This window comes from Colletotrichum higginsianum, chromosome 3 (assembly GCF_001672515.1).
Source record: "Colletotrichum higginsianum IMI 349063 chromosome 3, whole genome shotgun sequence".
Lineage (NCBI taxonomy): Eukaryota > Fungi > Ascomycota > Sordariomycetes > Glomerellales > Glomerellaceae > Colletotrichum > Colletotrichum higginsianum.
The window spans coordinates 2,466,921-2,492,781 of record NC_030956.1 but is presented as its reverse complement, the minus strand read 5'-3'; the positions used below and the strand labels follow the sequence as shown (position 1 = coordinate 2,492,781).

At 57.5% G+C, this 25,861-nt stretch overlaps 8 protein-coding genes across 8 annotated transcripts; 3 read left to right on the top strand and 5 right to left on the bottom strand.

The window, feature by feature from the left end:
* Positions 1–1,193: 1,193 nt before the first annotated feature.
* On the bottom strand, positions 1,194–2,285 carry CH63R_04301 (3-hydroxyacyl-CoA dehydrogenase; the record flags this gene model as incomplete). Its single annotated transcript, XM_018299276.1, has 3 exons — positions 1,194–1,924; positions 1,978–2,077; positions 2,151–2,285. The coding sequence occupies 3 exons, from the start codon at positions 2,283–2,285 to the stop codon at positions 1,194–1,196; spliced, it is 966 nt and encodes a 321-aa protein (XP_018160522.1).
* A 538-nt stretch (positions 2,286–2,823) lies between these two features.
* CH63R_04300 (Timeless protein) lies at positions 2,824–6,405 on the top strand (the record flags this gene model as incomplete). Its single annotated transcript, XM_018299275.1, has 3 exons — positions 2,824–2,898; positions 2,978–5,354; positions 5,408–6,405. The coding sequence occupies 3 exons, from the start codon at positions 2,824–2,826 to the stop codon at positions 6,403–6,405; spliced, it is 3,450 nt and encodes a 1,149-aa protein (XP_018160521.1).
* A 537-nt stretch (positions 6,406–6,942) lies between these two features.
* On the bottom strand, positions 6,943–8,724 carry CH63R_04299 (Epoxide hydrolase; the record flags this gene model as incomplete). Its single annotated transcript, XM_018299274.1, has 3 exons — positions 6,943–8,374; positions 8,448–8,578; positions 8,659–8,724. 3 exons carry the CDS (start codon positions 8,722–8,724, stop codon positions 6,943–6,945), a joined length of 1,629 nt encoding a protein of 542 aa, XP_018160520.1.
* Positions 8,725–10,518: 1,794 nt separating this feature from the next.
* On the bottom strand, positions 10,519–13,401 carry CH63R_04298 (High-temperature-induced dauer-formation protein; the record flags this gene model as incomplete). Its single annotated transcript, XM_018299273.1, has 5 exons — positions 10,519–11,501; positions 11,557–11,800; positions 11,852–12,445; positions 12,525–13,238; positions 13,306–13,401. 5 exons carry the CDS (start codon positions 13,399–13,401, stop codon positions 10,519–10,521), a joined length of 2,631 nt encoding a protein of 876 aa, XP_018160519.1.
* An 807-nt stretch (positions 13,402–14,208) lies between these two features.
* CH63R_04297 (Nuclear pore complex component) lies at positions 14,209–15,063 on the bottom strand (the record flags this gene model as incomplete). Its single annotated transcript, XM_018299272.1, has 2 exons — positions 14,209–14,770; positions 14,822–15,063. 2 exons carry the CDS (start codon positions 15,061–15,063, stop codon positions 14,209–14,211), a joined length of 804 nt encoding a protein of 267 aa, XP_018160518.1.
* Positions 15,064–16,140: 1,077 nt separating this feature from the next.
* Positions 16,141–17,962, top strand: CH63R_04296 (Amp-dependent synthetase ligase; the record flags this gene model as incomplete). The annotated part of the gene is made up of 3 exons (XM_018299271.1): positions 16,141–16,573; positions 16,628–17,817; positions 17,870–17,962. 3 exons carry the CDS (start codon positions 16,141–16,143, stop codon positions 17,960–17,962), a joined length of 1,716 nt encoding a protein of 571 aa, XP_018160517.1.
* A 549-nt stretch (positions 17,963–18,511) lies between these two features.
* CH63R_04295 (Major facilitator superfamily transporter) lies at positions 18,512–20,243 on the bottom strand (the record flags this gene model as incomplete). The annotated part of the gene is made up of 2 exons (XM_018299270.1): positions 18,512–18,822; positions 18,902–20,243. The coding sequence occupies 2 exons, from the start codon at positions 20,241–20,243 to the stop codon at positions 18,512–18,514; spliced, it is 1,653 nt and encodes a 550-aa protein (XP_018160516.1).
* A 1,469-nt stretch (positions 20,244–21,712) lies between these two features.
* Positions 21,713–24,388, top strand: CH63R_04294 (uncharacterized protein; the record flags this gene model as incomplete). The annotated part of the gene is made up of 1 exon (XM_018299269.1): positions 21,713–24,388. The coding sequence occupies one exon, from the start codon at positions 21,713–21,715 to the stop codon at positions 24,386–24,388; it is 2,676 nt and encodes an 891-aa protein (XP_018160515.1).
* Between the last annotated feature and the right edge of the window lie 1,473 nt (positions 24,389–25,861).

The following is a 25,861-nucleotide window of genomic DNA, read 5'->3' as shown; positions in this document are numbered from 1 at the left end:
GTGGCAATGGTGGGAAGAATCCCCACATCCAGTGAGCGGCCGAGTAGCATCAAATCTCCCGTTCCTCTGACGATTTTGTGATGATAAATGCCGTGATGTACAATGTACGCCATGTCGAGGCTCACTTGGCCACCCGGACCTGGTCCACCCCCCCCCCCCCCCCCCCCCCCCCCCCCCCCCCCAGCTTCCTCCGTAAGCCTGTTGCTGTAGGTGGTAATGCGCGGGACAAAGAGCTCGTCTCGCCGAGGCCGACCCCGTCCCCTGAACCACCGGTGCCCTTTTGTGGACGATGGACGATCAGAGGGCCATATGGGTGTATGTACGGGCATGCGAAGACCCCGAACACTCCGCCTCTTCCTTTTGGTTGATATCCCGTCGTCGTGTGTTTAAAGTAGGTTGTCTACGTCGCGAGTGAATCTCTGGTAGAGTGTTTCCTGGACTTGGATATTAGAATCTACCCGGCCGTGGGTGCCCGCCTTGCGCATCCCCCCCTTGTGATGGCCAAAATGTGAGAGCTGGGCGTTCAGTTTCGAAGTGGGAGTTGGCTGGGACTCGACACGTCTCAACCCGATCTTTGGCAGACCTTCCTCTTGAGAATCATCAGAAGTGCATCAACACGACGGCTCGAGGCTGTCGGGAATGCTTGAGCTCCGCGTGGCTGGTTTGCCGTTGTCTGTTACGCTTTTCGACTCCTCATGACTATATTTGCCGGCCTCCCAACTTCGCACAAGCGGCTTATGGTGCCGCATGGCTTTTCATCAAACCTGTTGGACATACGGTGATGGTGTATACACGTCGACGCCTTCCACTAATCTGCGACCGATGAACGTAGCGGGTTGCTGGGTAGGGGGAGGCGACGACGGCCCTTTAATCGCCGTGAAGAAAAGGGAAGCTGTTTAGCTTCTGTCGGTGCTTTCTTTGCCCCTCCTTGCTTTCACCTCAGTCTCCTACATCTTGTAGCTCACTCGGACGGCCTGGCTTCATTTGACGATGAAACGAGTTCGTCCAGACTCAGTCATTTGTTCAAGACAAATGGTATCAGATAATCTTGACACACACATACACACGAACCTTGATGGACCGAAGATGGACAGTTGGACGTTGTTCACACTATCTACCCTGTGACAAAAAAGTCCATCCCTAGTACCACACTTGAACACTACATTTTCGTTCATCCACCTTGAGGTCTTGCCTCAGTAGTCGTAGAAACCCTTTCCGCTCTTCTTCCCCAGCCAGCCGGCATCGACCATTTTGCGCAGCAACACACTGGGCCGGTACTTGGAGTCGCCAGTCTCTTCGTAAAGAACCTTCATGATGGCAAGACACGTGTCCAGGCCGATAAAGTCGGCAAGCTGCAGCGGGCCCATCGGCACGTTGGTGCCGTTCTTCATGATGGAGTCGATAGACTCCTTGTCGCCGACGCCGGTCTCCAGGCAGATGATGGCCTCGTTGATGTATGGCATGAGGATGCGGTTGGCGAGGAACCCGGGAGAGTCCGCCGAGACGGAGGTGATCTTTCCCATGGCCTTGCAGAAAGCAACGGCCTTGTCGAGCGTCTCCTGGCTAGTCTGCAGGCCGCTGATGATCTCCACGCCCTTCTGGATGGGGACCGGGTTCATGAAGTGCGTTGAGACGACCCGGGAACTGGCCGAGGTGTCTGTTGGGTCCTTGGTCGTCGATGCCGCGATCCGTGTGATGGAGATGGATGATGTGTTGGTGGCCAGGATGGCATGCTTGGGGCAAACCTCGGCGAGCCTGGCAAAAATCTCGAACTTGAGGTTGGGAATCTCGGGCACGGCCTCAATCACAAAGTCCACGTCCGACAGCTGATCGATAGACGTGGCCGGCGAGAGGAGCGAACGGGCTTGGTCGGCCTGTTCCTGAGAAATCCTCGACTTGGACACGTCTTTTGCGAGGAGCTTCTCTGTCGGGCCGTCAGCGAGCAGTAGCGACGCCGAGCAGGTTCCGGAAACTCACCGGCGAATGCCAAACCCTTGTCAAGGGCCGCCTTGTTGGCGTCGACCAGCGTTACGGGGATTTGCGCTCTCTGGGCCGCCACGAGAGCGATGCCGAGTCCCTATATCGGGGCCCGGTCAGCTTGCTGTCCTGGGACAGATACACTTTCACATGCAGATTGCGAGCTCTCGTACCATCTGTCCGGCACCAATGACACCCAGTCTCTTTACTCCCCCAGTAGCAGACGCCACCTTGGGGGTAGAGCTGAAGGCACGAAGCTGTCCGGGGAGCTTCACTGCCACCCGGGCACGAGCAATTGCAGTCGCCATGGCTTTCGAGAAGGGCAAAGACGTCAGAGTACAGGGATCAGTGAGGTATCGGGGATGCCTGACGCGGTGAGCTTTAGGCGTGATCGCGCGAACGGTTGATAGATGTTGAGATACAATTGAGTGTAATGAAAGAATATCAAGGACACAGAAGCGCAGGATGTTTGTTTTGAAGGATTGGGAAAGCTACAGAGCGGATGTCCGTGGCCAAGTGTCGTTCATGGTCCAAGGCCATGATGATGCCCATGCCGAGGTTAGCCGCGGTCGTTTGGCGCACCAGCCACTCCTCTCAATAGCCTTATCTTATCGAGCTTCGCGATACGTACCTGTCCATCTGACTGTGCCACACCAAAGGTGGGTCTTCAATTAAGTAGCACTCCACCACCGACGCGCTTGTCCGCGTCGAACGCGTCGGCTCTCCAACCCGGTCATCGTCCCCTCCAAGCATTTTCTACCACTCCCGGATGTGGTACGTAGATGAAGACAACGCCGCAGTTCAATTGCATTCCGCCATCGTCTTGAGCCCTCCAGAGCCATCAAAATGGAGATGCCGGACGGGACATCAGACATTGTCCACCCCGAAGTTCGCGCACACATCAACAGTCTTGTATCCGCGGTAAGTATTGGCGAACAGGGCAGGGCATCCAACCAGGCTCCGCGCTTCTTCTCGTTCGATTTCTGACCTGGGGGAATAGCTTGGTGGCACAAGTGCCGACGACGATGGCCGATACAAGCTCGGCGACGACGCCCTCGAGGTTCTTCGCGATTTGAAGAAATGGATTCGCTTCTACGACGAAAAAACGAACCGCATGGACGTTGCACGATGCATTGCAGGCGCCAACCTTGTCGAAGGCGACCTCCTCCAAATCCTCGCGAGCTGGCCCGAAAATGATACAAACAACAAGTTCAAGGCTCGCGTCGCCCTCGCGTGCTTTGAGATCATGGTGCCACTGACCTGGCCCATGGATCGAGACGCCGAGCGAATGACGGTCAATCATCACCGTCACATAGCGGTTCTTGAACTTGCGCAAGTGGGCTACAAGCAGGCCATCATCAACTTCGACGGTGCCCAGATTCTCAATACGGCTGTTCGGACCGCATTGCCATCGATGGCCATCGCGATTGGCGACCGGACTCCTCGCGACCAAGGCATAATCAAGCTCGTGCTCTTTTTCCTTCGGAATATGGCCATGATCACTCCTCCCCCGGGTGCCAAATACGAAGGGGACGAGACGCAGATATCCCGTTCCACGACGATCGACGCATTCTCATTTCAAGATATCTTTGCGGTTCTGCTGATGCTGGCATCAAACATGGGGGAAGACTTCCGCACCGAGGACGTGATTGTCATGGAAGTCATATACCACCTGGTCAAGCAGGTCGACATTAAGAAGCTTTTCATGGATGAGCGGCAGTTAAGCAAGGCAAAAGCCCAAGAACTGTCGTCCCTGATGAGCAAAGAGACTGCGATGCGCAGTGCGCAGAACCGCAAGGGACCCACGCGCCACAACCGGTTTGGCACCATGATATGGATGCAGCGCGACGACGGAAAGGTGTCGACCATCACCGGCCAGGACGCGCTTGCGGACAGTATCACGCGGCAGAAGAAGCTTGACGAGTCCAAGACGTTTAAGCCACCACGCAGGGCGAAGAAGGGCGAACTGGAATCAAAGGATCTCGGCGCACCCGTCAAGCTCAACGCGAGAGCTAATGCCCAACTTCGGACTTTCGTCGAAGACTTCCTCGACGCGGGTTTCAACCCTCTGTTCGAGCACGTCCGCAAATCTCTTGACCGAGAAGCGCCGCACGTTCTGTCGTACCATCGGAGACAGTTCATGTACCTCGTCGCCTGGTTCTTGGAGGCGGAGCGAGTTCGCAGAAAGTCCAAACGGGAAGCCAAGAAGCCAGGCACAGCCGACGAGATCAGCAGCTTCAACCTCGTGGCCGGCGTGTTGAACCAGCCAATGTTTGTCACGCTGACGAAGACGATGCACGACTCCTGGGAACAAAAGGAGTGGCCCACCTTGACGGCGTCGATGCGGTGCTTTACTCAAATCCTCCTCACCGTTCAAGAGATGACGGAGTCCGGAAATGAGGATGACCAAGACATTGCGGAAAACACATTGAGTCGTCTTTTCTACGAAGATTCCACGCACGACCTGATCGCCAACGTTGTGAGGCAATACAAAGAACAAGGCTTTGAGTATCTCGATAGCGCCACGGAACTGACGCACCATTTCCTGCGGATTCTGGAGGCGTACTCGAAACAAAACGTCGATATGCAGGTCCGGTCTCGTAGGCGTACCCGAAGGAAGAAGAAGGCTGCTGAGAACACCACGGGCGTGGAAACCCTCGACGGAGACAACGACGATTCCGCAAACGACGAGGCCAACGCCGAGAGAACCTCAAAGGAGCGCAAGTTCGACTTCCACCGATTTACATCGCGGTTCACGCCCCAGGGAGTCGTCGACACTTTTGTCGCTTTTACGAAATATTACCGGGATCTGGATGATTCTCAGCTCAAGCGCGCTCACCGCTACTTCTACCGCATTGCTTTCAAGCAAGATATGAGTGTGATGCTGTTCCGGGTCGACATTGTGCACCTCCTGTACAACATGATTAAGGGGCCGGAGCCTCTGGACAGGAATTCGGGAATGTTCAAGGAGTGGGAGGAGCTTTCGAAGCAGATTCTCAGAAAATGCATGCGCAAGATTGAGGAGCGGCCTGAACTTGTGATCGAGCTGCTATTTTCCAAGACCAACAGCACGGCGTTTTATCTGGAGTACGGCCATGAGAAACAGACTATTTCGACAACGAATCCCCGGCCCGCGGCAGAACTCGAGTTCAAGCATACCGAAGAACGCAATCGACAAATCGCCATCGTTGTTGGGGCCCTACTTGACAAGAATCAAGGTGACCACATAGCTTGGGTCAAATCCATGCTTCAGTCTGTTGAGGACGAGCGGCGTGGCTGGGCGGCAGCAAACGAGGTCATACCGTCTGTGGAACGCACCGAACTAACCGCGGAAGATGCATCGGCTGATGAGAAGGCCAATCTACCTCCCCCCTTCAGTAAGTTCATCTCTCCAACAGTGGCTTCAATTCGGCAAGCTAATCCTGCCAAGCTGTACGACCGGACGGCGATGCCCGCAGAAATGCCGTGTTCAAAAACTCGCACCTGCGCCTCCTAATGAAGCTTGTGGGTTTCGAAAGGCTTGCTCCCACCATTGAGGAGACGCCAGAGTCATTATGGATTTTGCCCTCCCAGGTGGATGCGGAAAACTTGCATGAGAGCCTGGACTTTATCAACAAAGCCGAGTTTGACCCGCCTGTCTTCGAAGATGGCAGTGCTGCTGATGATCAGCTTCGGCGGAAGAAGGCTGTTCGAAAGCGGGCCGAATACGACGACGACGACGAAGGCGACATTGACGACGGGCCCCTCTTCGAGCCGCTGGGACCCACCGTCCGCAAAGCCATTGACGCGCCCGCGCCCAAGACGACGAAGCGAAGGCGGCGCAGAAAAGGGAGCGAGGAAGACGAGGAGCAGCCGAACGATTCCGAGGTGGAGGAGAAGGCCAGGAAGCGCAGAGAACGGGAGAGAGAAAAGGCGAGAAAGGTCAAGAGTGAGGCATACGTCCACGCCAGCGACGACGACACGGACGAGGAGTACGACCGCGAGTTCTTCCTTCGGGAGGAGGCTCAGCGCTTACGCATGGCTCGCGTCGTGGAGAAGGTGACGCTGTCAGCGCCTACCAAGAGGCCGGCCGCGGTTGTCCTTGACGAAAGCGACGACAACGACGATGATATCGTCACCTTGACGAGGGCTACCCAGTCGACGCAAGCGAGCGCCGATGCGGACATGGATGCTGGGAGCGAGGAGGAGCAAAACGGCGACAACAGGACGCCTTTGACAATGTCTAGCCCGTCTTCCTCGCAGGACCAGGGTACCATAAAACGGAGGCGGCTATCCCCTAAAGAACCATCCCCTGAAAAGGGGGCAGAGGGGCAGAAGGCGGCGAACGCCGACTCGGAAAATAACGAGGACGACGCCCCGGTGCCCGCAGGACGCGTGCGGCAGCGTACGAGGGGGGGGTTCGTCATGGACAGCAGTGATGAAGAATGAATGAGGACAGGCTTGGGGCGTTTTGGTCATACAAAGGGTTGGATGGTTTCGGTGCATGGCGTAGGAGGGGTTATCTCGTCGGTAATACCAATACTTTCGCGTTCTTCAAGCTCTATCGCTTGACATGGACATGGCCCGCCCTGAACGGTTCCTGCGGCCCGTTCCGAGAATCCATACGTCGTCTTCTGCACATATAATGGCTATGCCTGGCCGTGTCCTGGTTCTGGTGTCCGCTCTGGGATGTACCACTGACCAAACCAGTTGCTTCTCTGTGTCAAGCCAACATGCAAGCAAAGCAACAGCACGCAGGATTTGGGAGTTTTGGCGTCGTGTGCAATACGCAAGGTAGGAATGATATTAGTCACCTTTGGTCCCTAGACAAACAAGCCCTTCTTTGTGCCCAGCACCCTTTTCCTTGTGTACACCATGCTCACATGTATGGGAAACGCACCCATTGGTATCATGATACAAAGGAAAGAAGAAGAAGAAGAAGAAGGAGAAGAAGAAGGAGAAACCAACATGAACCGCTACGACCAACTATCGCAAACCCTCGTTCGGCGGAGGCGTAACCACAATGGTGTCGGGGCTCGCCCCGTCAAAGTCGGGGTCGGGCGTCTCTCCCTCGTGATCCCCCTGCCGAGCCGTCTTCTGTGGGGTCTCGGAAGCCTCGCGGATCCGCTGGAGGCGCCAGGTCGCCGTCTCAATTTGCGGGGTGGAAGGCGCCGCCGCAGTCCTCGGAGACTGCAGTTTCGACCTTTGGCCGCCCGCGCTCGGTGGGACATCGGACGGATTGACGACGACGCCCCGCAGCGGCGCCGTGCTCGGCTGACCTGAGCCTTTCAGTCGGCCGTCCGGGGAGAGGAGTCTCCTCGCCAGGCCTCGGACGCCCTCGCCGATGAGCTCCGGGCGGTCCCACGCAACAAGCCCTGGGTTGCCCGCAACGCGGCGCACGTAGGCGGCGTCGTACGAGACGTTGGCCCACGCGGGACACACGTGATGGGTCGGTGTTGCGTGAGGCAGTGCGTCCCGGGCCTCGGCGCCTGCGGTTCCCGTGTCGCCGCTCGCCGAGAAGACCGTAATGGCGACGGTTGGCTTCTTTCCCGGTTCCAACGTAGGCTTCTCCTCTTCCCGCTGCGTCAGGCAGTGCGCCCAGAACCGCATCGCGGCTTCGGGCCCGGGGAGCCAGGCGGTCTGGGTGAAGGTGATGATCTCGGCGGCGGAGAACTCCTTCCTGGTCCCGAGGACGCGGAGGACGCGGAGGACAAGGGCCAGCAGGCCGACGGGGGAGTCGCACAAGGCGTAGGACGGCGTGTTCGGTTCAACGGCGGGCGCGGATTCACGTTGCCGAGCGTGCTCCGTCCGGTCCAGCGAGCGTATGTCTTCGCTCTGGTAGCCGAGGATGGGGGCGCGGAAGAACTTGGCGAGGGACCACTTCATCCACTCGAGGGGCGCCTCTTTCAGGCTCGGGGCCTTCAGCGACGGGTTGATGAAGTGGGCGCCCAGGCAGGTGCCGGGATGATGGGTTGCCAGGCGGTTGGCGAGCTTCCAATCGATCTCGGCCGGGGACGATGCGGCGGAGGACGTGTTGGAGACCAGGTAGCCCGTGTACGAGAGCCGGGCCATGACGAGGTCGAGGATTCCCGCCGTCACCGGGATGACGGGGGTGTTGCCGGGCAAGGCGTCGCTGAAGCCAAGGCCGGGCAGCGAGGGGACGACAACGTGAAAGGGCTGCTGCCCGTCCGGGTCTTGGGGCTGCGCTAGGGGCTGGATGAGGTGCCGAAGCGAGAGGTTCGTGAAGGGGAAGGGGGGTAGGAGGAGGAGCGGGACGGCGTGCTCGTGGGGCGACCTCACATGGACGAAGTGAAGCCGGACTGAGGAGTCCGAGCCGGGCACAGTCACGGCGGTACGGAACTGGGGCAGCTGGTCGTTGAACACGACCTCTTGCTCTCGCCAATCGTACCTCTCAAGCCTGAAGTGTCGTTTTTTTGGGTTAGTGATGCGCGTCCCGGGAGAGTAAGCAAGTCCCCGTCACTCCGACTCACCAGAAGTCGATGAGAGGCTCGATCTGGGTCTTTGGCTCCCACCAGTCCCGAGACTTGGACTCCACAGTCTCGTGCGGCAGTCTCGTGAGCTCCAGCTTCTGTTTCGTGAGATCGAGATATTTGCTGGAGACCTTTTTTCATTCGCAATAATTACCGATCGTGTTAGCCACGGACCCCATAGCTCACTTCCATCGACCGGGTGAGGGCTCACATGGATGCGATAAGGCTTGATCTCGTCTCCCGAGAGAATAGCGCTGGACTCCAGAGGGGTTGCCATGGTCGCTGCTCATGCGCATAGTCTGGTGAGCCAGCAAGGGGTCTTCAGGTGGAGCTTCTCCTACAAGTGTTCGGCGGCAGCACCACAAGTAAACAAACACGCGGGGCGCTGGTGATGGACGCCTTCAGCTTGAAAGCCCCGGAGAACAACGGTGAATGCAACAGGAGAGGATTCCACCACAAACAGCTAAGCGAGGCAAACTCTTAAGTACAAAAGCTCTGTCTGGAAACGACGTCCTGCGCCGTTTCATTGCTACCGCCCGGGAATTCGATAAATGCCTACTCCCATGTCGTGTCTGTCGGGGCGAAGCCAACGGTATGGTGCGGTGTGGTGTGGCATTGTGGCTTGCCGCTCACGCCCTGTCAGCCAGTGTATCTTCTTAATGGCTCAAGATGCAAAAGACGGGAGAAGATGGGCGGTCTAGGCCGGTTACACGGCGAATGAATGTGGCGGTGCGTACGAGTCCCTCCCTCACACCCCCAGCGAGTTCGGAAATGATCAACCCTTTTCGCCGGATTTGCCCAGGTACAGAGTCGCATTCCTTGTCGAAGTGGCTCAGATCAAAGGCTTCATTGGCCGGGGGTCCTGTTGCGCCCCTTGTCGGTCGTTATGGTGCACTCGCCACGTCAAGCCACACCTTCCGGTCCCTGGCTGACGACGACGTTGTTCACTTGTTATGATCAGACTGGGACTGGGACTCTAACTGGCCCGTTGGGCACCTGTCATGAGACGTGTTGTGATGAATGCACCTTGGGCATTTAGAATGGGCTGCTGGATAAAGTAGATCTAGTAGTCATGTCATTGATCGACGACTTGGTGTGAAGCTTGCACAGTTTACAGACAACATTCAAATGTTCATCGTTTGCCCCCAGGATGCTGACACCCAACAACTTTCTATCTGGCCAAGGCGTGTTCCCGGTAACCACATGTCGCGTTAGATGCGTTTTCATCAAGTGTTGTATCAATAGACGACCAGCCTTTCTTTTGATCCTTTTCGTCAGGAGTCGCATTTATCTTGTCAGACTGAATATCCAGGTTCATTTCTGTGTGAACGGCTTGCAAGGACGAAAGCTGCCGCAGCGGATATCCATTGCAATGATGTTGGGGATTCGTAACTGGCGAAGCGGGTACTAAGAAAGAGAGGGATGAGGTTTCCGGGTGACTGAAACTCGTGTCGAACCCGACTCTGGTCTCTAGGTCGATCTCCGTTTCCGTGCCCCAGAATACCCTGCCGTACCTAGCGATATTGCCAGTCCCTCCACGCGGGCGGCGCATCCGCATCCGCACCCGCTGCAGGGACTCGGGACCGTCGTTGTGCTCTTTCACCCGTATCCGAAGGATGAATCGCCATAGGTAGACTTGATTAAGATTCCCTATCGACTGTCAATGCATGGCCAACGTCGCTAAGCAAGCATACGTCCCCTTGCTGCAGCTGATTGACGCCAACTCTGTATTCTGTACAATATACCTCCTCAAACGCCGCCCTTCTCATCTGTGGCCCCAGTCGACTCATCCGGCATCTTCGTGATTCCTTCCTTCTCAAGGTAGGCCTTCCCCTGCGTCGTGTCCGTGACTGACTACCCAGATCCTCTCGGCATCCCCAGGCTGTCGCGGCAATGCATTTCCGGCCTTCGTCAGCATCCCTCTAGAGTCTCATTACATCCAAAGTACGTTCGTTACCTCTTGTTGGAAAATCTTTGAACCTTTCCCTCTAGATGCGCCCTCGCAACGCACATCGCTGAACAGAAATAGAGACCAAAAACCGCAGCCTTCCAAGTCGCGCCCGCGGCTGTCTCAACCAGGTCGCTGAGGAGCAGCCGGCGGCGCACCTCCTGGACCCCCGCGCAAGTTCATCGCGCCGATTCGAGACACGATGTTGCTTCCTACAGCGTCGACGGCTCCTCTCGGGGAGGCCAAGCTTGGCCCTTGCGGTGCAGTTTCCTGCACGCGGAATAACTTGATCGCCGTACCGTTCCATATGCCAACCGTGCCCTTGGAAATCTGGATTTCGCTGGTGAACACGAAGCCCCATAACAGAGACTCGTACCAACCCAGAGACAGTTGTGACCACTCAAACGAGTGTACCCGAGGCGGTGTCGGCTCGATTCCGACAAGTTTGATCTCCTGAATCTTTCCAAGTGTCTCGTGGGATGCGGATTCCCCAGCGAGTGTTTGCCTGGGCAAAAGAGCAGACATTTGCTGGATGACGGTGAGAATGGTGTGGAGAGGAAGTTCTGGCAGCCAGCTCTCGATCCAATTAGCCGTTGGCTCGAAAGCGCCGGACTGAGACTGCCCACTGACGGAATACCCGCCGAGGCTGGTGGTACTATTCTGTCTCGAGAAGTTGCTCATGCCAGCAGGCATCTTGCCTCTGGCCTTCTCGGACATGCCGCGCAGCTGTGTCGGCACTGCGTCCTCCACAACCGACGCCTGTGAAGACGCCACGGACGGGTTCTCACTCGTGGTTGACTGGGCCGGGGTCGGACGGTGGTCGTCGTCATCGCTGTCGTCCTCGTCGTCCCCGATGGCGAAAGTGCCATCCTCTTCCGGGACGTCACTGAGCGTCGGCGGCCGAGGATGCGATGTTGTCGGACTGCGGATGCTCTCAGCCGAGCTTCTCACCGAGCTGGGTTCGAGGCCATCCCCAGCGGCGGCAGACTCCTTGCGGCGGCGGTTTCGCCTTTCAATCTCCTCCTGGCCGCTCTCGAGCGTGAATGTTCGCAAAGCTTCAATGCGTTTTTTGTTGCGCAGAATCGCAAAGATCAATTCTGGATTTTCTGTCATGGCATTAGCATACATAGTTCGGGTGAGGTACAGGCGTTCTGGTCCTACTTTGGTATTGGTGTTCTACTATGGAGTTGACTGATTCCAACAACGACCTGAGCAAGTCGTGGTTGCTATCATTGGCAAGCAGAAACGAGGGTGAGGACATGGAGGAGAACAGTTGCATGAGTTTTGAGGCAGATGCGGAGCTCAACCTTTCCAAGTAGGGCGCGATGTTGTTGATCACAGCCAGTAGTGCCGGATAGATGGCGTTTAGCCTGCCTTGACTTGTGGTGATGAGGTTGTAAATGGACTATTCTGTGTCAGCCGGGGCTCATTTCAAAGGCCTCTCTGGGGCTCTTACATGGATCAGGAAATCGGCATATGTTCCGTTGAACCCAGGTATCCTGATGGTCAACGGCAGGCTGTCTTGCCCTTCAAAACTCTGGTTCAGGTTGGTGCCAAAGTTCTTCTCTACGCTCAGCGTTTGAAGCAAGAACGCGCACATTCTCACGACGCCCTGCTTGGAAGCGTCGTTCTTGTACTCCAATGCATAGAACAGGGTGAGGACGAGAAAGTCGTGAGCTCGCTCAGTGTCGATGATAAAAGACCTAAACCTCTTGTTGCATTGGGTGATTTCCCAGAAGAGCATGATGATCTCGGGAGCAAACTTTGCTGTCGTCTGTCCGCTGGGCAGATACGAGCTTTTTTCCTGGAGCGGCTGGTTGAGAATCCGTGTCATACCGTCGACAATGAATTGGAAGTCATGGGGCCGGTGTAGTCTCCCAAGGAAGTGGCGGAAGTAGTTCTTGGGAGTGGTGCTGTTCTGCTCAGGGATTGGATATAGAAGAAACACCAGCAGAAGCTGTAGAGTATATGTCACCAGGATCTGTTTCTCGTCCTTGAAAACCAACGTGTTGTACGGTACACGCCAGGTGGCAGGGTTGTATTTCAATGTCTGTTGTTGTCAGCATCGTGCTCGGAACTAACGGGCAACAGTACCGATGGGCATTGGGGGAGACGGCAAGTCTACATACGGTATTCAGCAGCGAGCACAGTACTGACAGCACGACCTGTTTGTCGGGGCATGTGCAGATGTGCGTCAGAGCTCGAACTCCCTTTTGTGGCAGTATGTTTGGCGACATGTACATGCTTTGGCTAGTCATGGTGAGCAATAGTCGAAGTATCTCGCTTCGGTTGCTTTCGTATTCCTTGGTCGTAGCCACGGATGTGTTGCATCCAACGCCACTCTGCCAGATGGCATAGCTGACTTTCGGCCGTCCGGCGGGCTGCCGGGGTAGAGTGAGATCGGAAAAGAACAGCAGATCGATCAAAGTATCGATGAGCTCCTCAGCGAGGGGCTTTGCATCTTCAAAGTCTTCGGTCTCGTTCTTGGGCGGCCGCTGTCCATCCTGGGCCCCGTCAAACAGCACCTCGGCGGCGATGGCCGATTGTCTCGTCCTCTTCCTCCGGGCACCCCAGAAGAACCGTTCTTCCCATGACTGAAGGTGATCTGCCTCGTAGACGAAGGGAAGAATGCGTGTCAGGACGCGGACGCAGTTGAGAGCATCTCGTTGGGGAGCGATTTCGGGATCGGGAAACGATGGGTGATGGCGCAGGATAAACAATCGAGACGTCAATGCAAGTATCAGAGTTTCGAGGTTCTCAAGGGCTTTGTCTCGCGTGCGGCGGATGTCGGCGGGAGAGAAGAGGCTAAAGATGTCCTCTGACGATTCAGGAAGCTCCCAGAACTGTAGGCACAGTCAGGTCAGTATTTGGGATCATGGGTGAGGGCGAGGCGCAAAGAGGCCAGCTTACGGAAGTCCAGTAGGGGTCATCGGCGGGAATGTGTCGTTCTTCAGAAAGCCTAAAAATGCCTTTCTTGAAGACAAGCTTCGAATCGCTGGCGCCCATGTTGTCACAGAGCGGTCATATCCGTCGATATGTTCTCACGGGGCGAAGCTTAGGAGGATGATGGTTGAAGGGTTCCAGACCAGAGGCGCGCCGGGTGCTACGTAATGGCGGAAGAGCGGGTCGCCGACGGGTCTCTGGCCAATGAAGGGGAAAAAAGCGGGGTGGCTGTTCTCCGAACTCCAAAAGTCCACGTTCCCATCTGATCCCATTGACGGTGAATGCCCTTCATGCCGGGGTACGTACCTGTATCTGTCACCGTCCCTCATATTGGGCATCGGAAGACTCACCGACACAACTGGATTAACTGGCTAGGTCCAGCATCAAACGGCCCATCCCTGACCTCAGATGTTCTAATCTCCCACATTGGCTACTGTTTGCGCATCGAGAATGGCAACCAAACTTTAGACTTGAACAGAACAGGACAGGACAAAGCTGCTTCCCCGAGAGTTTAGCATGTGGATTATGATGGAGCTTCGCTACAGCACGTAATCAGATGGGGCAGGTGCATCTATGAGATAGGAACCACTTGTAGTACAGTCTCTTCGCTGTCCATTTATAGCCCACGCCAGCCGAGTATATACATTGCAATCATTTGGTCTGCTGCGTGAGGCCTTCGACAGGCCTTCGTGTCCTCCATTGCAACAGTGGAGGATGGCACCAAGAAGCGCCTCAGAGGCCTTCCTATCCGTGGCCGCAGCCATCTGTGTTGTAGGCCATTGCAGAAGGAAAGAAAGAGTCTCATGAATTAAGGACGCCGAAGCTGTCGTCCTCTGCCCCATCCGAAAACACGACAGCCGATAAAAACACTCAGTGCATCCAGTTGCTGCCCGACGACCGCCTGCCCCTTTCATAAAGCCACTTGTTGTTCAAGCCGACGCTGGTGCGTTTTCCAGCCGAAGGGCTCGGCGTACCTGGGTCCGGGAAGAGGGAAGAACTCGTGCTTGCCCCCAAGTTTGTCGAAGAGCCAAAGGATGATCGCCGGTTGCTGTTGAGGCTTGCCGAGAACTTGGACGGGCTATTGTTGAGTGGAGAGGGGGAGTACGACTGCCCATTCAAGGAGCTCCCGAGAGCCGGGCTGCCCCTGCCGGACAGCGGGGAGCCAGAGAAGCTTCTGTTGCTCGCAGGTGAACCCGCCAAAGACGGAGTGCGCGAGTAGCGTGGCGGTGTGCTGTAGACAGCATCAGGAGTCGCTGCCGTCGAGCTGGGCGGCAGGCCGAGAAGCTTGCGTTGCGCGGGGGTCAGAGGAATATCCGACAGGTCGTCCTCGGATCGGAAGAGTGGCAGCATGGCCATGCCAATGTTGGCGAGCGGAAAGAGCTGGACCAAATAGTACGCCCAGCCTAGATAGGATCGTAGGGGAGCGCTGAGCCTATTGCAATGGTTAGAGCCAACGCACTCGGAGCGAGGGAAAGGGACGTACCACTGTGCGGGGATGTACGATTTGGTGAGGATCTGAGAAAGCCAGAGGCTGAGAAGAAAGCCAATGTTCAAGGCAATCCTTCTCACGTTCTTCTCAGAGAAGGTTGTTGCATTGCGCCGCCTTGTGATCTCATTGAGGCGCGGGTGTCTCCAAGTGCCCGGGCTGTCGACAATGGGGGTAGACTTCTGTGGCGTCGATCTGACGGGAGTGGTAATAGCCGCTCGGCCCCCTGACGACGACATGTTGCCCGATGTGTCTGATGGAAAGCTAAGGGCGAGAATGAGAAGTCGAAGTCGGGGAGGCGGTCGTCAAGATCAGGGTCAAGGCCTGTTGCGCACAACATTAGTCAAAGCTGCAGGTTGATGTCGCATTACGTGAATGAACGGGACGGCTCACCGGTCCGAATGATGTCGCAAACCTGTTTTGTGTTAGTAATTTGTCGTTTAGACGCTGCGCGGTCGCCGAGGGCGGGCGTGCTTCAGTGCGCCGCTTCAAGTCGAGAGGTGTCGATGGTTGAGGGACGCTGTGGACGACGATGGCTGGAGCATCTGGCAAAGGCAGCGGCAGAAAAACAATGCTTCAGCCACATGGACCACAGCAACCGGCAGGGAGCGGTCTGTCTCGAGTGGAGACCTTCAGCCTGCATATGCCCAGCAGGGTGGCTTGTCTTTAGCTGACAGGCACGTATGGCTACAGAAGAGGTACCTAAGTATCCAAGCTGGAAGCACTCGACATGAGCGACCACAAAAATGGAGCAGAGGATACTCAAATGTACCTTTTACTGTCTGGGTACTTACTTACAAGCTTCGCTAGGTACTTGCCTTCCAACTCTTAACTCCCCTAGGTAGCTATTTCATACGTACACTTGAAACAGAGTTCTTCACCAAGGGGCCTTAGCCATGGAAATGCGTGTTCAAACTTTTCGTACCCAAGCTTGTAGACTCGCAGGCTGACTAAGTTTCCCAAACGGCAGCCGGAGTCTCGCAGTCCAGGCTGTCCGGCTGTTGGAGAACGCTACGAGTAAGGTACTAGGTACCCTCGAATCGCAAGTCAGCTGCGGAAGCCGGGGGGAGGACGTCAGGATCCCCGCCGTTGACTGCCAGCACAACCCACCTCAGCACCACGAAACCTCCGAGCTCGAGCTCCGTAGCACTGCCTCATGTTTCCCTCTCTTTCCCTCTCTCTAAACCCCCGAGCTTTCCATGCGGGCCACGTAAAGCCTTTCGTTAACCTGCTTCAACTGCCGCAACCACTTCCACCAACCGAACTCGGTACCTGAATCGGCTCGCTTTATTCGGACCACCGCGCCACCGCCCACCATGGGCTTCTTCGACAACCTCATGCTTCAGATGGACGAGGGCGTTTCGGGCCTGTTCGGACAATGGAACGCATACACCACTGCCCTCGTCACCCTCCTTGTCGCTATTGTTTCCTACCGAGTCGTTTCTAGCCAGGATCCCGATACCCATCCCATGCTTCTTGCGCGCCAGGCTCAAGGCTCGCCCGTTCGACAACCAGGAGAATCCCCCGTCTACCGGTCCCACTCTGCCCCCCATGGCATGCCTTTGAACACGGGGCTCAATGTCAAGGACGCTGGCGCTTCCAAGTGGACGAGAGGACGCGATGGAGATCTTCGGGATATTTGGAGAAGGGCGGCGACCGGCGCCTCCGACGACGAGGGCAAGTCGTCTGCGGGCAAGGGTCGGTTATTGACCGTCCTAGGCTCCGAGAACGTCGTCGAGCACCAGCTCGGTAAGTCCACATTCTGTTGCGTCTCGGGAGTGCTCGACCTCTGATACCGTGCAGACGACATCACCCGCCAGATCAACCTCATCGGCCGACACATCCACGAGCAGGGAGGCATCCGCATTGCCATCTACCTGCCCAACTCCATTGAGTTGTTGGTTGCACTGTTCGCCTGCAGTTTTTATCCCAACCTTACAGCCATTCTGATCCCCTTTGATGTCTCGGACGAAGAGCTCATCATGATGCTGCGTCGTTCTGCTGCGGATACCGTCGTCACCGCTCCCGGCGCATTCCCCTTCGACCCGGTTGTCAAGGCATACCCCGCCCTCCGTCAGGTTATCTGGGTTGTGGACGAGGGCAGTGCTCATATGGACTGGAACGAAGTTCCGCAAGGCATGGGAGGCAGCGTTAATGTCGCGACTTGGCAGGAGATCCTTCGCGAGGCTCCTGCCGAAGCCGCCAAGGAATTGCCCCCCGTCGACAAGAAGACCGAGGCGAAGGATGTCATCAGCTTCTGGCAGTCAACGCCTGGAACCATGGAGGAGATGGTGCGCTTTACCCAGTCCAACCTGGTATCCGGAGTGGCTGCTCAGCTCGCTGCAGTTCCGTCGACACAACGTCTTGGCCCCTCTGACCTCTTCTTGCCGGCCGACTCCTTGACAAACATCCACACACTCATCCTGACGTTGGCTGCTTTGTATTCCAACGCCTCCGTCGCCTTGAACTCCGTCGCCGGGAAATCCACCGACCTGGCTCTTGCCACCCAGGGCGTGGCTCCCACAGTGTTGGTTTCGACCCCCGAAACCCTGCTGAAGACGCACCGGGAGTCGACCAGCCGCTCGTCCTCTGCGCTGGCCAAGGTTGCTCACTGGGCGCAGTCTCGTAGTCTCACGGAAAACGGTGTCATGCCGGTCGCCTCTATCGCCTCGCGTTTCAACAGCGCATCTCGACCCGCCATCGGCACTGCCCCAGGGAAACTGCGTCTTATCTACGTGGCAGACAGAGTCGGGGCTGGATCGCCGCCGCTGTCATCACGCGTTCTCTCTGACATTCGCGTTTTTACCGGCGCTAGGGTTATCTACGCCCTTACTGCCCCCAAGGTCGCAGGCGCTGTCGCTCAGACTGGCTACTACGACTACAGAATCCACGATGATGAGCAGTCACACTTTGGCCCGCCCCTGACGAGCACCGAGATACTCCTGAGAGACACCGAGAAGCACAAGAACGCCGACCAGTCGTATCAGGGAGAGGTGAGTCTGTTGCTGGTCGCAATGTGAATTGACCGCTGACGGTTTGTAACAGATTATCGTCCGAGGTCCTTGTGTCGCGGGCAACGAAGCTAGCATCAAAGTTGCAGGCAAGATCAGGGACGACAACACCTTGGCGTATGCATGAGTTTGCCTTGTCTGTTCATAACAGGGTTGGATGGTCTGGGAAGATGGATTACTGATGAAAATGCATCCAAATTCAAGCCGGCCTCATATCCCCTCAACGATGGTGAAGAGTTGACACAGGCCGCAGACTCGGCATACAGATCAATGCACACCGCCTGTCCATTACTCTTGCCGCTTTATCAAACAAGAGCGTGACTTGAATCGGTGACACTGCTTGCTCGCGGTGGTTGTAGACTATGACCTGATTTCCACTACGATCCAATGCCACCTCCACCGGGCTTTTGGCGAGAGACGTGTTTCTCTTCTGTATTTTACAACACCTATGCGTTTTTGCAATGTTATACGACCTACAATGTCAGATAAGGACATTTACTGCAGGCACTCGCGTAGAACACATAGTAGACTATGCTACATGCTGCTGACCTGGCGTCTGAGATTGCTCTCAACCGTGATGCTCCAGAATGGCAGCGATTTTAGCCGGTCTATTAAGCTGAGGGGCCGCAAAAACGGCTCTCCTTTGACGTGTACGTGGCGCCTCGGTCTACTTGCCTCACCGTCTCTCCAGGGTCGAGTGCAGAACGTGCTGCCTCATCAAGGAGATGAAGACGAGGGCGAGGATGGACAGGCCGAGCATGGTGTACCAAACGCTACCAAAAGCCTCCATGAAGGAGTCTACCACGCCGGGCTTCCACCCGGGCGGCAGGTTCTTCAGCTCGTCGAGATCGTCCCTGATGCGGCGGATGATCTCGGCGGCATCGGGGTAGTCCCCAAACCGGTCCCAGAGCCTGTTCCGCAACACGTTCTGGTAAACGGCGGAGCCGATGGTGATGCCGATGGTGCCCCCGAGACTCCGGGCCAAGTCTGCGCGAGGTTTTGGTTAGTGCTTGCCTCACCTTGCCTTGCGTTGGAAGGAGTAACGCCGAGATCTGGTTCAACTCACATGTCGCTGAAGTTATGACTGCCTGTTGAGAATGGTCAACGGCGGCGATGCAGCCGAGCAGCGTGATGGTCAGCATGGCGCCGTAGCCCCCGCCGACGAGGAAAAACACGACGTAGTTGACCCAGGCCGGGGTTTCCTCGTTGAACTGGGTGAGGATGATGATGCCGGTGTTGAAGAGGATGAGGGCGCAGATGCCCGGGACGACGTACTTGCCGGTGCGCTTCATGATGTAGCCGGCGCTGAGGGACATGATGGAGACGCCGACGGGGGAGGTCAGGATGCGGAGGCCGGCCTGGGTGGCTGAGAGGCCGTTGACCTGGAGGTACAGCGGCACGTAGAACATGGCCATCATCATGACCATGGTGCACAGGAGGTTGGTCAGGCAGGCGGCGAGGATGGTGCGGTTATACAGCAGGCGGACGGGGATGATAGGCTGCTTAACCTTGGTCTCCCAGACGAGGAAGGCGACAAAGGCGACGATGGAGAGGGGGATGGTGGTAAGGGGCAGAGGGTGAGACCACGGGACCAGGTTGCCGCCGGCGTTGAGGCCGAGGAGCAGCAGAACAAGGAAGGAGATGGTCAGGAAGACGCCGAAGAAGTCGATGCGGGCCAGGTAGGACTTGTCGGAGGCCTTGGGGGGCACCTTGACGAGGACGGCGACGAGGACGGCGGACAGCAGGACGGGGGGTACCTGGACGAGGAAGGCAAGCCTCCAGCCCATGGCGGTGTGGTCGTTAATGAGGCCGCCGAAGACGCCGCCGAGCATGGCGCCGGAGCCGTAGGCGATGTTCCCGATGCCCTGATAGACGCCCCTCTGGCGCAGGGGGATGAGGTCGGAGCCGAGGAAAGTGGAAATGGACATGAGGCCGCCGCCGCCGACGCCGGCGACGACGCGGCCGAAGATGATGGCGGACTGAGAGGTGGCAAGGCCGCAGATGAGGTTGCCGGCGGCGAAGAAGAGGTTGCTGAAGACGAGACCGGGCCCGCGGCCGAAGATGTCGGTCAGGCGGCCGGAGATGGGCTGGCAAGCGGCATTGGAGATGAGGTAGGCGGTGGCGAGCCAGCTGAGGAGGCTCAGGGACTTGAACTCGCTTGAGATGGGGCCGGAGAGGGTGGCAATGATGGTGCTGTCGATGGCGCCGAGGAAGACGCCAAAGTACGATGTGCCCAGAATGAGGGCCAGGCGGGCGCCGGAGACGGTCTCGGCGACGACGGTGGTCTCGTCATCGTTGGCGGCGGCGGACCCGGGGATGGTGCCGTTGGTGGTGGTGCCATTGAGCAGAGGCGTCGTCTCCGAGGTATGCTCGGCGGCGGCTCGCCGGGTTTGTTCTTCATCCGTCATGTCGCGTGCCTCTTTTCCACCTGAACTTCCTCCTTTGAGTTGGCTGACTTGCGTCGGGATGTCGTACGAAGGTGATATTCCAAAACCAGAATAGGTATCTGTGTGTCAATTAAGTCGAACAAGACGTCTTATCGATAATTATCAGTCATCCTCAGCATCCGACGACGAGGTGAGGTTTCAAAAGGCGGCATTATGTAATAAAAGATACTTTTTCTTTTTTGCTCCCGAGAAAGATGTCATTGCCAGAGAAAGCACCACCGCCCGTCCACCACCCACTGAGTCGCTGACCAATGATTGCGCCGTGTCTGGCCAGTTAAGAGGCCCTAGCAGTTCCCCAGAGTTCCCACGCCCCCGAATCTCGGCGCATGCCCCCCAAGTTCCCACCACCAGCGCCCGGGCTTTTGCCTGCAATAGGCAATCGTGCGGCATGTGTGGCAGGCCGGCGGCGTCTTCCTTCAAGGTCTGTGATAAGCTGAACGTCGACATTCCTTCACAGCGGCATGCTATGACCTGCCTAGTGACACTACCAACAACCTCCAACAGGCGGCGCGAGCCTTGAGTTTATTGGGAAAGTAATCCCCGAAGCATTGCGTACGCTTCTCTTATCTTACCCACCGCCGGCACAACCTTGCAATCACGTCACTGCCGATGTCGGTGTCGTTTCCGGGCGGTGCCCTCTCTTCATTAACTCGTCCACCTCCACCTGAACTTGGCGTGAGAGGAGTGCCTGCCTGTATCAACTGCGCTTCGACCGCGCATCACAACGGAACCAGAATTGAGAAGGGACCATCACGGCGGTTGTTGATGTGTGGACAATCGACGAGGGACTGAACATGAAATGACGGGCGGCGCTTTCTCACACAGCACAGCGATAGGCACAGCAGCAGCAGGCTGACCAGCAATCGACACTGAAACCACCGGCTCAGGTATGGAGTGTTCTTTTTTTCTTCTTCTTTTTTCTTGTTTCGTTTCGTCTCCTTCTGTCTGCGCGAATTCCCTTTTAGTTTCTACCTGAATCACATGTATCCAAGCAGAGAGAGGGGAAAATAAGAAAGAAAAAAAGAATCAGGTAGAAATGAATTGTGGTTTCCCCCAAGCATGCAGATCCAGGTTCTTTTCTCCAAAGATCCCGTGGAGGCCGCTAACCATTTGGCCTCATTTGGCCTCAATGGGCCTCACTTACAACCCCTACGCTTGTCTCTCTTTGACGACGACTAAGCCTCAAGCCCCTCCAAAGGAGGCCAAACCAAGGCGTCAGGGTTGGGTTCAAGCCAACGAACTATTCGGCGTGAGGAAATGGGCCTCACTCCTCATCGCACTTCATCGCCGTCGTCCGGTGGTTTAAATGCCCTCTTGCAGTCGGTCTCCGCTGCCCATCTGTCACTAAGCTCGTCACTTCCTCGACATCATCTCATTTACACCATTTGCACTTCACCCCCTTCTGTTCTCTCATTCTCTAAGGATCCGAGATGGCGTCCGCCGATATCTTGTCTCAGACGCTTCACACCATCACAAGCGTGAAGCTCAAGCAACTGGACAAGCAGAAGGCCTCGTACGAGTCGGGGAAGCGAGCGCTCCTGGACGATGCGGCATATGAGACAGACCACCGCAAACGCGCAAAGCTTTTGGTCGACGGCTCCGAGAAGCTTCCCGCCATGAACTCCCTGGACGACAGCTCGCTGGTCTCCGTCGACAACCTCCGGCGCTTCGTGCAGCAGGCCGACTACGACCCGTGTGTCTCGGACGACCTCCTCGACGGCTACGAGAAGGCGATGCGGAACGAGCTCGATGTTCAGTCCGCCAGGTACCGCTACGCTGAGCTGTACGGCAAGCTCGTGAACGAATGGATCACCGCCGGCAAGGCCGCCGACGAACCGCACGGCTTCGTGCCTGTCGGCAGGGAGGAGATGCACCGGCAACGGGCGACCTGGGAGCAGTACGTGTTTCGGGCCAAGGAGACAGACAGCAATGCCATCAAGAGCTATCTGGGCCAGCTCTTCATCACATCGACCAAGGACATCCACCGCGCGTTCGCCGAGCTGAGGGGCCGCATCGCCAAGTTCCAGGCAGGCTGGGATAAGAGGACGCACTTTGACGAGACGTCCCTAAAGAACACGATCCGGGGCCTGCTGCGGACCGACATCCTCACGGACCAGAAGAGGACGACGCTCAACGACTTCCTCCGCAACGACGTCGTCCTGAGCGAGATCGCCGACGTCCTCAACATGCGCATGCAGACCCGCCAAACGTGGGCCTGGGATGGCGCCACCGTCGTGGAGCAGCGACGCCAGCTCAACGGCCGCTACCGCTTCTACCCGGACGAAGACCTCTTGCAGGCCATCTTCGTCCACCACGTCGGCAAGCAGTGGGCGGTCGAGATGCGCGACGTCCTCGTGTCTTTTGTCCAGGCCCCCGGTGTTGACAAGGACGCGACGAAGCGCATCGGCAAGGAGGAGCTCCGCCGGATGCGGTTTTTCACTGGGGAGACGATGCCGGTCGAGAGCACCCAATCGGTGGTGAACCAACTCTCCGCACACTACAGGAACGAGGTGTTTCTGGACCAGTTGCCCTCGTGCGTGGCGGAGAAGAGGGGGGGTTACGGCTCGGACGGCGAGCGAAAGGCGGACGACACTCGCAATTCGCACGTGGCCGTGGTGCAGAACCTCCTGCACCTCGTGCAGTCCGAGATTATCCTGGCCAAGCGGCTGGGGTACGACATCACCGTTATCCGGTCGGACCTTAAGTGGTTCGGCCCCAGCGTGCCGCACTCGTCCATCTTCGCGGTGCTCGGGTTCTTCGGCGTCGACGCGGAGTGGATCGACCTGTTCCGACGGATCCTCGAGTGCCCGATGCGCTTCGCCCAGGACGCGCCGGACGCGCCGGCGCATATCCGGCGCAGGGGCACGCCCCTGAGCACGCCGCTTGCCGACTTCGTGGCCGAGACGATGCTCTTCTGCATGGACTTCGCCGTCAACCAGCGGGCCGACGGGTGCCGTCTCTACCGGCTGCACGACGACATGTGGCTCTGGGGCGGCCTCGAGACGTGCGTGCGCGCGTGGGAGACGATGACCGAGTTCGTGGAGCTCGCAGGTCTCGAGTTCAACGAGGACAAGACGGGTAGCGCCAGGATCGTGGCAGGCGGCGGCGGCGGTGGCAGGCCAGGGGGGCGTGAGGCGAGCCAACAACAGCGTTTGCCGCTGCCACCACCGCCGCCCCTGGCCGAGGGCCTGCCCAAGGGGGACGTCGTGTGGGGGTTCCTCAAGCTCGACGCGGCGTCTGGGCGGTTCCTGCTGGACCAGGCCAAGATTGACGTGCACATTGAGGAGCTCCGGCTGCAGCTGGGGGCGTGCAGGAGCGTGTTCGACTGGATCCAGGCGTGGAACATCTACGGGGCGCGCTTCTTCCGGACCAACTGCGCGCGGGTGGCCAACTGCTTCTCGCGGGCGCACGTGGATAGCATGCTGGCAACGTTCCACCGCATCCAGGCCAGGCTGTTTGGCGAGGGCGGGGCGGGCGCGCACCTGAAGCGGCTGATCGGCGAGAAGTTCGGCATCGTGGATGTACCGGACGGCTACCTGTATTTCCCCGTGTCGCTGGGCGGGCTGGGGCTCGAGAACCCGTTCGTGCACCTGTACCTGATCCGCGACGGCGTCACGGCAGACCCAGACCGAATCGTGGACGAGTTCCTCGCCGAGGAGGCGGCGCAGTACCGACTGCTGAAGGCAGCGTTCGAGAACGCCGAAGCCGACACGGCGACGACGACGACGACGACGACGATGCAGCTCGCGCTCCACCACCCGTGGCGGGCGTACGACTACAACGACTTGCGGAACGAGCCGTTCATGAGCTTCGACGAGTTCAGCCGGCACCGGCGGCGCACGTCGACAGCGCTGGGCCAGGCGCTCGAAAGGCTGCGGACGATGCCCAAGGCCAGGACGGTCGGGCTGACGGGCGAGCTGGAGGCGGCGCTCAAGACGACGCCGGCGGGCTGGTACGGCCTCAGCGACTACGAGCGGTGGGTGTGCGCGCTCTACGGCAGGGACATGATTGCGCGGTTCGGCAGTCTGACGGTGGTCGACAAGGGCGTGCTGCCGACGGGCCTACTGGACATGTTGAGGCAGAGCCGGTTCAAGTGGCGCGGCTGATGAAAAGGGGTTGGTGGGACGGGGGGGTGTGTCTCGTGGGGAAAATAGGCGCGATGGGCCTGCCGGGAGGGCGACGGTGTCAGGAGTCAGGAGTCAGAGATGCACGAGCTTTGTTTTTTCCGGGTCTCCCTTTATTTCTTCTTCTTTTTTCTAGTTTATTTGTTTTCTCTCCAAGGCATCGGATACCCTGCGAAGGGCAGGAAAGTGTATCAGTAGTTTAGATTGGGTTTTCGGCGAAGTCGGCCGAATGCCTGTACACATAGTATCACGCGATTCCCATTACTCGAGGCAGAGCAGTGGGCCGGGATACGCCGGGCAGGCTCAGTGAATCGCACGCGCGATATAACCAGCATTTGATTGATTGCAGGAGAAATCAAGCTCAATCAACCGCGTCCCCTTGCCCCTGTGGAAACGTTGTTTGAATGGGGGATTGTAAGCGGAAACGAAAAGAAAGTTTGACAGAGTGAGCCGGATCACTAATTTTTAAATTAAAGAAACACCACACGACACGGAGGTACACGACAGGACACGGCAGTAGGGGGGCGGCGGCGACAAGGACCGGGACAAGGCGTCCACGGACGACGGACAGAACTCCCACTCGCCAAGCCCACAGGGTCCTCGGTTCGTGTTGCCTTTACACCGACGGAGCCGACCTCGACCTTGGATCTTCTCGCCCTCAATCCCCTGTACCTTGGGACGTCGCGATGGTGGACCTACGTTTGCGTGCTTTGTGCTTTATTCTCGCCCTCTCCTTTCTTTGGTTGGTTGTCCTATCATTGTCGTGTCCGAGAAACCGCGGTTTGATGCAACTCGACGGCACTTCTGGTCGGGCCAAGGTGGAAATCCGGCACCGTTGCAAGCGAGGCAGATACGTCAACGGCGACGTACAGTACTGCGGAGGCGGACGACAACCCCCTACCCACCCTATTCCCTTTGGGGGGGGGGGGGGGGGGGGGCAAGTTGGCCTCAGTGTCGAGATGCCGATGCCGTCTGGCGTCATCAGACCGAGAGACGACCGGATACCCCAAACCCCCCCACGCCCGCCGTCTTCTCACCGCCGTCTGTTGGCCTCGCCACAGGGTCGATGCTCCGTGTGTGAGGAACCCAATCGCCATGTTCGATTTGCCTGCGAGTAATTGATTCCATTTGCGCCCACGCGCGCCCTTCTCTCGGTTCCTCGGATCGGATAGGAGGAAGGTTTACGGACGACCCCCTTGTTCGGTACGGAACCAAAAAGCTTGTGCCTTTTTTGCCTTTTTGCCTTTTGTCCTTTGTTTTCTTTGCCTTTTCGCGCTCTCGGGAGGGGGGGCGCTGGCTGGGTTAGGCAGAGTAGTTAATATTGATTAAAGTATCGTTTGACTCTGGGCGACTGGCGGACGGCGTCCGAGTCTCGGTCATGGTTCAGGGAAGAAGAAGGAAGAGAGAGCATATCCGTCGCTCCATTCTACGATGTATCGCCCACCGCCTCAATCG